Source organism: Gavialis gangeticus, unplaced genomic scaffold (genome assembly GCF_001723915.1).
Source record: "Gavialis gangeticus isolate Ggan-Ray unplaced genomic scaffold, GavGan_comp1, whole genome shotgun sequence".
Lineage (NCBI taxonomy): Eukaryota > Metazoa > Chordata > Crocodylia > Gavialidae > Gavialis > Gavialis gangeticus.
The window spans coordinates 104,564,979-104,575,792 of record NW_017729031.1 but is presented as its reverse complement, the minus strand read 5'-3'; the positions used below and the strand labels follow the sequence as shown (position 1 = coordinate 104,575,792).

General features: G+C 41.5%; 1 protein-coding gene across 2 annotated transcripts in view; it reads right to left on the bottom strand.

The window, feature by feature from the left end:
• The window catches only part of RAPH1 (Ras association (RalGDS/AF-6) and pleckstrin homology domains 1), a 152,624-nt gene that overhangs the window by 104,521 nt on the left and 37,289 nt on the right, over window positions 1-10,814 (bottom strand). The window contains exon 5 of one of the 2 annotated variants that reach the window (XM_019523486.1): window positions 6,008-6,082. The exons of the other annotated variant lie outside the window; for it this stretch is intronic. Coding sequence (XP_019379031.1) covers window positions 6,008-6,082 — 75 coding nt within the window. The remainder of the gene's footprint in view (window positions 1-6,007; window positions 6,083-10,814) is intronic. 2 annotated transcript variants of the gene reach the window in all.

Sequence of the window (10,814 nt, the reverse complement as noted above, 5' to 3'; positions counted from 1 at the left end):
GGGGGGGGGGGGGGGGGGGGGGGACGACACAGAAAAAAACATGCCCGCTAGAAGCATATATGCATCAGAATCTGACCCACTCTGCTATTGAAGCCCTCTAGCAAAGTGTCCCACTCTCCTGATGATCTACACAGGGGAGGATTACATATTACTGCTGTCAGTTACACTGTTAGATAAAATGGTAGAGGTGGGTTGTGCAGTTAAACTTCCAATCTTATCAATGAATTATGTGCAGGTCAGAATGGTGCCACATAATGGAATCTGTTTTTAAAAAATTAGGATATTATATACACATGGGAAATTATGTCAACAGAATGTTATGTTTGCAAAGCCACACGCACAAAAATTAGTAATTGCCAGAATTAAGTCTGTCTGTTCAACCTAAATTAAATCCCTTGGTGCACATGCATTGAGAGAGATAAACCTTGAAGGGTTTCAAAGTAAGTTTCTTTATCAAGTTGAAAATTCCAGAAGAGAAGTTTGCTTTACTATAAATTGTTTTAAGAGAAGTGTGATGACATTAAAAATAAAATGGAATAACTGGATGAATGTTGTTGAATAATTAATATTAAGTGATAGTTGTTTAAGAAAGAAACCTGCTTATCAGCTATTGTTATAGGATGTGTGCGTCATATTTTCAGTAAACTGGTGACCATCATCTCAAGACACTTTCATGGAGAGGAGACCACACCAGCTCTCTAAAAGTTGTCTCATATACCCAGATTTTTGACATTTGGTGGGGTGGAAGTCACAGACATCAATCTTCATAGTATGCCAAAATACTGAACATTTTATAAACTGTTGATCAGAAAATTACCTTTTCTCTAAAACTAATGCTTATTAAACAATGTCATTCAAACCTCAATAGGATCAAATTGTATAGTTCTAAGATAGATTTCATAGAGGACCTGTCAACTGGTTTTGGAGGGCTTCAGTCATACATACCTTCTTCCAACTCCTCCTCTCTCATGTTCCTCTCCACTACAGGCAATCCTTGGACTTATGATGCAATTGGTTCCTGAAAACCGCGGCTTAAGTCGAAACATTGCAACTTGGAACCGATTTTCCCATAGGAACAATGTTATAAAAGGGGGATTGATTGGTTCCTGAACCAAGGCCCAATACCCTATTTTCACCAAAAATAACCCAGAATTTTGTACTCAGTCAGTTATGGATGAATAATATAGCTACATTAATTTATTTATATCATAAATAGCAATCATACTGATTTGGAAGGATTTCTTTGAGGTGACTTTGTGGGAATTTGAAGGGTTCTTGGCTGGAGTCTTCTCAGGAGTCCTGGCTGCAAATTTTTCTGGAGTCTTGTCTGCTTTTTTAAAGAAAGCGTGCAAGTAAGTTTGGACAGATGTTCTCCAGGGAGACGGGAGATGCAGTGAACTTGTTCGCTGGTGCGGCATCATGTCAGATCAAGCGTCGTAAAGTTGAAACTGACATCAGAACATTGAAACAGGGTGTCAATTTATAAGCCTCATAAGTGCCATTTGTTGCAACTTGAAATGTCTGAAGTCAAAGACTGCCTATATATTAGGGGTATGCGAAGCAGGCCCTATTCGATTTGGCCCAAATCAGGGACAGTAATTCGAATTATTGATTTGGATCACTATCCCCAATTTGATTCGGCCAAATCCGAATCTGAAGATTCGATGCTGATTTGGCGACTCAGGGATTCACACACAGACACAGCTTTAAATGTTTTTTCTACATACCTCGAGGTACCAGTGTGGTTTGTGAACGCTGCGATGTTGGGGCGCATGGAGCATCCCACAGGAGTGCAGGGGAGGGCCTCCACATGCTTGGCAGTGAACCTGGAAGTATTTCCAGTCCACTTCTGGGTCTGCTGGGGAGCATGAAGGGGGGTTCCCTGCACCCCTCCAGCTCATCAGTTGGCTGCAGGGGGACCCTGGGTGTCCCTCCAGACCCAGGAGGCATCAGTCGTCAAGCCGGAGGGTGCAGGGGGGCACCCCCACATGCTCTCCGGTGGACTGGAAGTGGACCGGAAGTGCTTCTGGTCCATGTCCAGGTCTGCTACTCAGTGCGCCAGGGAGCCCCCCACACTTCTGTGGGACACTCCATATGCCCCAGCATCACAGCATTCACAAGCCCCTGCTACCAAGAGGTATGTAGAAAAAACACATTTAAAGCTGTGTCTGTCTGAATTGCCGAATCTTTCTGAATCTCTCCGAATTGATTTGGAGGGTTCTGATTCGAATCGGAGATTCAGCGATACTCTCCTGTAGCATAATATTCCTGTTGCCAACTTCTCGTTCATTGGAATAAGCAAACATAAAAATCCAGGATAAAGTTAAGAATCTTTGCCTTGTGGGTCAATGAGCCATCTAAGAAAGACATTTCAGAATCTCCAAGACCTTGGGGATAGAATTCATGACATCAACCTCCACTCTGATTGCTTTGTGCCAACAGCCCACAATTATATGGCTTTCTAACTACAATTCGAAGACCTACCACATGAGAGTCCAGAAAAGTGCAAGTACTGTGGTGTTTAAGCCTGCTGTTATTGTAAGTACCTTTTTCTTTTTCCTGTTTTCATCTTTTATTTTTGTTAGCTAGGACACATCCCAACTTTTTATTTTTAGGTAGTAGAAATAGAAGTGTGACCTTTTGTGTGTGCATGTATGTAAACACACAAAGTCCATACAGAGAAGGTGATCAAAAGAAAAGCTCTCCAAAGTATGTTAAACTTCTGTGTATTAGAGTTCTTTGGAAAGAGAAAGGGTTATCCATCACAATTTAAATTTAAGGAGGAAGCTCTATAGTTGACTCTGAGGTTATGGTTTAGGCATTTGCAAATAACAATTTGGTTTCTTTACTAAGTTACTTAATGAGTTCCAGGTAACTGATTTCATTGACTTTGGTAAACGTCTTTAACTAGGAATTAAAACCAAGTAGAAAAGCACCTCTTCAAAACTGAGAAGTATTGGTAATTGTTAATATTCATTTGACAGCTTCCTTCCAATCTGATATTGAGACAAACTTGTTGATTTCATCTCAGTGTAATGGCTGTATTTAAAAGCTTGTCTAAATCTATCCTAACCATGCAGTTAATGTAATAAAAGATTTAGTCCACAAAAATTTCTGCTTGTCACTTAGGTGTGGCATTTTTTTATTTTTGTTTTCTTGGAAGAGTTTGAATAATCTGCAGTAAATACTGCGCTGCATATTGAACAACAGAGGAGAAAATGTAAAATTCAAGATATTCCCTCTCTTCTATGGAGGGACCTCCTTCCCTGGAGTACCAGTACATCTGCATTGAGGTTTGCTATGTGTTGCTTCAGCCACTGTTGCTGTTTGAATTAGTATAGCACTTACAGGTCCTAGCCAAGGGCTAGGACCTTATTGTCCTAGAAGCTGTACTAGTATGGGACTACAAGATGATCTCTGCTTCAAACAGTCAACAACCTAAGCAAAAAAAACGAGGCAGAGGCATACAGGCAAACAGGGAGGGGCTAGGGAGCACAAGACAACAATGGCAACAATATTAGTTAGCATGGGTCAGACAATGGTCTTTGCACATCAGCAAACTTACACTTGTCAAAATTTTGTAGTCATGGAGAAGCAGCACTGGAAGGAACCTCCAGAAGTCACCTAGGTAAGCCTGAGGAAGGATCATCCCTATCCAAACCGTAATCTACACTGTACATAAGACCATTATCAACCCTAACAACATAGACCTAATATCTTAACCACACACAGGTAAAGCAGAGGAAATATGGCAGCCAATGTCCTGCTTCTATGAAATGCTGTTAATATATGCTCAAGAAATTCTGGGTAGAGGGCCATGCCCCCCAACAGAGGAAGGCAACCCCCCCCACCGTCCCTACCAATTCAGCCATGGGGTAAAATTCCTAACCTGACCCCAAATATGACGATTGGTCTGACTCTGAGTGGAGGGGCAAGACCCTCTCGCCAGGAACCTCCAGGTTTAAAGTCCCAGAAGAACATTGGCACACCCCAGTCAAAACCCTGGCACACACCAGTCAAAACCCTCAGTCTTTTTTAGGCAACACAGTGAAGAGGAGCTTTAAGATGAGGCAGACATTTACAGAGAATGCCTCCCAAATGTGAGGGGCAGCATGAGAGAAAGCAGAAATCTGAATTTTCAAACAATCAGCACTGTTGCTGAAAGCACCCCCTCCCTCCTGAAAGTGTTTAGGCATGGGCCATATATCTAAGCAAGAATGCCTGTTGGGAACATGGGATGGATATACAGAGAGCTGTGACCCCACCCCTATTACTCTACTCAGCAGCATAGGATAACAAAAGTTCAAGTTTCTGGTCTCAATTTCATATAGTTCATTACCACTATCAATTTCCTGTAGCGCTATCTTTCTGCCATTCTACTAACTTTTCACTCATGCTTAATACACCAGAAGGGGAACTGGCAAAGTACTCAGAAAGCTAGGATCCTCCCCCAAAAATCCTGGACCCAAACACATGAAACCTAGGGTGGAAGTGGATAATACAAATGCAGAGCACGAAGCAAGTCTAACTCAGCAATTGAAATCTTAGAGGCAGGGTTGACTGAAAACTGCATACACAAGTGTAAGATGGTAGATGTCCAGCTGGAGAGGAAAACATGGCATTGGATCCCAGTAATGACTCTCAGGAGGCACTGTGGCTCAGGGGCACATCAATTAACCAACTGACCCAAACGAAAGGTTTCAATTAAACCTATTTTCATTTCATATAGTAGCAAATGTGTACAAATGCATACTGAAAACATATAAACCATAGGAAGCAAGGAGGACATTAGAATAAAAAAAATTATGTACATGGCTTCACTGGTGTTAATTCACATGCACCTAAACCAGTAAGGTTTTTTAAATAAAAACCAAAAATAGGAAAGGGCTGTGATAAAGCAGAAATGACTTGTTCTGGGCTGCTGTTAAAGCTCCTCTGAAATATAACAGACTGTATAAATTTTTTCACAGAAGAGATTCTTGCTGAGCATTTAAGACACTTTAGCACAAATATGAATATAGACAAAAAAGAAAAGTTTTAAAGTATAATTTGCAAATACAGCCTAAATCAATCTATTTAACAAACATGTTCTTTATGACTAATATATTGGTATAATTACTGGAGTCCTTGTTTTCCTACTTGCCTCAACTTCCCCTTAATAGTACCCTTTCACCCTTTTTTTAAAATCAAAGAAATGGTATAAAGTAGGTAAAAAGCAGTGAAGTCTGACCCTTGTTTTAATGAATGTGCAAAACCTTTTCAACAGTATAAAAATACCTATTCTCCCTTGTGCCATTTGATCATCACCTGATGGATTCATCCTCTGTATCACCTTCTCACGCATATTGATTCCACACAACAATAAATACAGAAATGAGGATTCTCACCATAAACAGTAGATGAAAACATATGAGGCAACCAAGTCCTAGGACATCACTGACCCTTTCCATGTGTTAGGGAAATAGTTTAGGAGCCATCTTTAACAGGCTTCTGAACATGCTGTCAACCTACGGTATTTGCCTATATAACATGATGGAAGAACACCTGAAGAATGAGTTTGATCTTCCCTCTCTCAGCATGAGAGATGGCAAATAGTTTAAATCCATTTAAAACAAGTATCTATTTTCTTGCAATAGAAAAAGTATCCAAGTGATTCCCAAAACTTTATTTTTATATTCATGAAGCGGAGAGAACAGAAGACCTTTTAGACTCCATTTGCTTCTGTAGCTAAGAAAATTGAATACTAACATGATTATCAAATTCTCTACAATAATTTGGAATCTCTGAAATATACAGCAACTCAGAGTACATTTAAAATGAGACACAGCTTTTAAAAGCAGCCCGTTTCCTCTGACCAGAGTAAAAGTCACTGAAATAATACACACACACTCGCAAAAGTTATTGGAAATGGTCAGAAGGAAAGAGGGAAGGGATATACACCAATAAGTATGAACTGTATTCTAACTACAAGGAAGAGTCACGTGCAGGTGGAAAGAGGAAGAATCACCTTGGTCAGCAAATGAGAAGGTTTTCCTGCAATGTTTCTCAGAAGGAGGGAGGTTTCCCTGTCCAGATAGGAGTGCTTGTGCAGAAAGAAAGAGAAAGAAAATAAGTCAAAAGAAATCAGTACAGTAATTTTATAGTGTATTGATTATAGAAGATAAGCAGAGTTTTAAGCAATTACATTTCCTTCATTTAACACTGCCAGTCTCCTCCCACCCTTACAATTATAAGTCTCTAAAGAGTGAATCCAAGAAACACTTAGCATTTAATAAGCAGTTGTGTAACTTAGATGTTGCCACCTTACCCTTCACCTATTTTTTCAATGACAGAAAATCACCTTTGCTTACCTGCTACTTGTTTCTTTTTCTGCAAGATGCTGAGCAGGATATTCAAAAGCACCTAAATGACTTGGGTACATAAGCACATAAGACTTATGCCTTAAGTCACTTCATACACTTTTGAAAATGCTACCCATGTCTGGCAATCCTATACATTTAAGCTTGCTACGTAGAGGGGAAGGTAGTATGGAACTAGCACTCGTGGAAGCAGGGCAGGCCCTTCAAGCATTACAGCCGAGTTTTACAAGATGAAAACTTCAAATGGAAGAAAAACTCCTTAACATAACAAGAACAGCTACTACTTGACATGTCTAAAAGAACAAAGAGAGCTTTTTCCCATATTTGGTCTCTTAAGAATACAGTCCTCTAGAGGATGAAACAGATTGCCAAACATCTTGTAGAAGGAAAACTAGCAGGTAAATGAGTCCTCCCTCTTACCAGAGTTCATCTGACAATCATCCACAATTGGTAAATGAAGATTTCCCGAATGAGAAAATGAATGATAAAATATGACAAGAGGGAGAATTTGAATGATCCCTTTCCTCTAGCACCTGCTGAAAGGAATGACTGAATTATTACCCTATGGAAGTGTACACCACAGTTCAAATGTTACATCTATTGAGGCAATCAGATTCATTTTATAACACATAAGCAAGAAGCCTGCCCCATACGTACCAAATTTCTTCCCAAGTGGCTGAGCCAGTCTCCCATGCAGGTACCTGTGGCCCCAATACTCCTGCACTGGTGTGTTTTTGACTTTTGTTCCATGTGTTTTAAAATCTGTGCTTCCTAGTACTCTTGTTAAGTAACTGGAAGCTGAGCACAGTGTAAAATCCTCCTCTCCTCTTCCGTGCTACAAATAAAACAGCAGACTCCTGAGAAAGTGTGGGGTAGAGATGAGCTCTATGGCTGCTATGAGAAGTAAATGTTTAATAGCTCTGGTCACATTATTCCTATGTAGGTATATTTCTTTGAATGTTGGCATTTTGATGAAATGGTGACAATTAGTCTCTCAGTGGCAGTCTGCAGAGCTATTTCCATATAATCTGCCTTGAAGGCACTTTACTATTAATGGAGGGAGAAAATGGACACCCATCCTCTTCTCTTCACCTGGTAGGTTTGGTATTGGATGCCTGGGATTAGTGGAATTTAAGGTAAGGGGTTCTGATGAGACCTTCCCCTCTAGAGAATCTGTTCTATTGCCTACCCTCAGAGGATGACACCTCTTTCCTCCTGAACTGCTTCTGAAGTTTGGGTTCTGAAGTCCCTTTCTTGAAAGTTTTGATGCTAGCAAGACATACTTTTCCTTCTCTAGCGCTTTTGTCAGAAGGTTTTTTCTCCAAACAGGTCTCCAAAAGAAAGCTTGGCAGAAGGCAGATTCTGCTTGTTGTTAGAGTCTTCTTTCTGTGGATATAGCCAGGACTGAAATCTGGCTATTGCACTGGCCAAGAATTTAAGTTACACAAAGGGCACCAGCAAAGGCAGGGTGTTTTCTTGAGAACTGATGTGGTTGCCATCTCTTAAATAATGCTCAAGTTGTTATTCTGAATAGGCCACTACTGGCTTGGAATAACATGTACAGGAGACAGAGGTCAGACATTGTGAATTTAAAATTTTCCCCTTGAGACACACTGGTCTATTTAAATGATTTTCAGGAAGTCCAATTTTATGAGTTTGTTTAGATTTAACATATGCTAAAGGTGATTAAAATACAGTCTTTAAGCTCTCTGCAGGATAACTCTATCAGCTTAGCATATGTTAAAAAGGAAGCAAACATTTACATTGAACTTTTCAAATGTGTCAGTGAGAGTGTGGCACCTAGTACATCCTAACCAACGCACAGTTTATCATCATGACCATTTAATAAGCTTTTCCACCACTGCTACCTTCAAATACACAAGATCTTCAGTGAGTTATAGTGAGATGGATCTCTAAAACCTAGATTAGGAATGCACCACCTTGTTTAATTTTGAGGTATGAGTATAGTGCTGCATGCCTTTAATGATTCTTTAAAATGTGAAGGCAAGTCTGGAAGTGTTGGAAGAATATAGTCATCTATAAAGCCATCTATGTCCCTCCCATCTATACAGTTGGTCCAATAAAAGATATCACACCCAAAAATCCTTCCCTACCCTACAAAGTACAGCACAGCCATAATAGTGTGCTTTATATTGCCTTAAGAGACTTCATTAAATTATTTGGGGAATTAATCAGGAAATAAATACTCTCTCTTCAGCTTGGCTGGCTCTGTACAAAACTCAAGGGTTCAAATAACACCTCTTACAATGGATGCAAAGAATTCTGTTTGAGAAAGCTCCTTGGTAGTGTCCTTGTCAGATTTAATGGATTCCAATTGAGATAAATCATCCTTATTTTGGGATGTAGTGTCAGGGCTGAAAAGACTGCTACTAAAATACCCATCTAAGCTTTTCCCTAGGGTAATTTATCCTTAGCTTTCTTGGACTTCCCAGAGACAAGCAAATGGGAAGGGGGGGGTGCAGGCTGGGGAGAAGAGACACCTGAATCTCCCACAACAGGTAGCTCTTTTTCTGAAGGTTCTCTCACTCTCTCTTGACATAGGTCTATTAATGGAAACTCAGATGAGGCAGATCTCTCTTTAAACTTTCTTCTATTTCTTCCCCTCATTGATCACCTTGCCTACTGTCTGTGAAAAAAACCACACCTATAGCTAGCCAAGAGGAACACAGACCCAAAAGAAATGAGAAATGAATTTATGGCTAAAAAAAGGGGGGGGGTAATTTATAAACAATATAAACAAGAAATACTGGCAGTAGTAGGGCTCAGCAGCTTTCTGCTTGAAGCAGGATGGATGTGCTGTGGGAGAAGTGCGAAAAAGGTGTGGCTCAAAGGGTTTCTGGTCTCCTGTGAATATAAGGAGGCTTATTAGACAGTCTCATAAAAAAAATATTTTTCTCATCATATGAAAACTTAAAACTCCTATTAAGTAAAGCAAAAAACTAAAGTAGCTCAGCAAGATTGCATCATTCAACCACACACCTACAGGGAAGGCATCACAGGAGGCGGTCGATGCAGAAGGATAGAAAACAGTCACCTTCAGATATAGATGTCACAGAACTAGACATTGCACTATTGGAACAACTGCCCCAGTGCAGCTGGGAAACAGGTATGATGCGCTGGCATCACTTGGAGAGAGTACAGCAACAGAGGCCAAGTCCACAGCTAACACCAGACAGGCTGAGAGGCAACCGGAGAAGGCATCGAGTCATTGTGGTGGGCGACTCACTCCTGAGAGGAAGAGGGAGGCATCTGCCACCCAGATCCTGCAGTACGGGAGGTATGCTGTCTGCTCGGAGTTAGGATTTGGGATGTCACAGCGAGGCTTCCAGACCTAATCAGGCCCACTGACTACTACCCCATGGTCCTCATCCATGTTGGAACGAATGATGCGGCCCAGAGTAGTCCAGGATGGGTCATGGCTAACTACATGGCTCTGGGAGACAGGCTTAGAGGCTCGGGGGCACAAGTAGTCTTCTTGTTGGTCCTCCTCAGCAGCCGTGGCCAGCACTACAGCAACTCCACTGAGCAGGTCAACTCAGCTTCGGAGCTGGTGCCACTATGCGGGGTTTGGCTATCTAGACCATGATCCATACTTCCAGGATAAGACCTTGCTGGGATGGGATGGGACGGCCTACATCTCTCTCCAGAAGGTAAGAGTCTGTTCTCTTACAGGTTGGAAGACCTCCTAAGTAGAGCTTTAAACTAGCTTTGTCAGGGGATGGGGATGCCGAGTTCAGGATGAGTTTGGGTAAGACAAGCCACGAACCACACACTGGAAATGATCAGGTAACTACTCAGGGGCCCACTAAGAATCAGTATAGGGGAATACTAAGGGCACCTATCAGGGGGCTTAGGTGTCTCTATACTATTGCTAGAAGTATGGGTAACAAACAGAAGGAACTTGCACTCCTGCTTGCAGACAAAGATCCTGACCTGGTTGGTTTAACAGAAACCCGGTGGGACCTTGCCCATGACTGGGCAGTGGGCATTGAAGGCTACAAGTTATATAGGCAGGATAGATTGGGGAAAAAAGGGGGAGAGGGGAGGCGTTACTCTATATGTTAGGGAACATTATACATTTTCTGTAATAAAGATGGGGACAGAAGGGCAAATCAAAGTCCTATGGGTCAGATTACAAGAGGGTAGGGGTGAAAGGGACTTGGTAGCGGGGGTCTACTACAGACCCCCACACCAGGAGGAAGAATTAGACCTACAATTCTTGAAACAGCTCTCAAAGGCAGTACACTCAAAGGACCTAGTTGTCATGGGTGACCTAAATTACCCAGATGTCTGCTGGCAGGAGCAGTTGGCCAGGTCTGCCCATTCACATAGGTTTTTAGCCTGCATATGGTACCTGCATCTTACACAGGACATATGCAGTCCCACTTGGGGAGATGCCTTACTTGACTTGGTGCTGGCCACAGGGGAGGACTT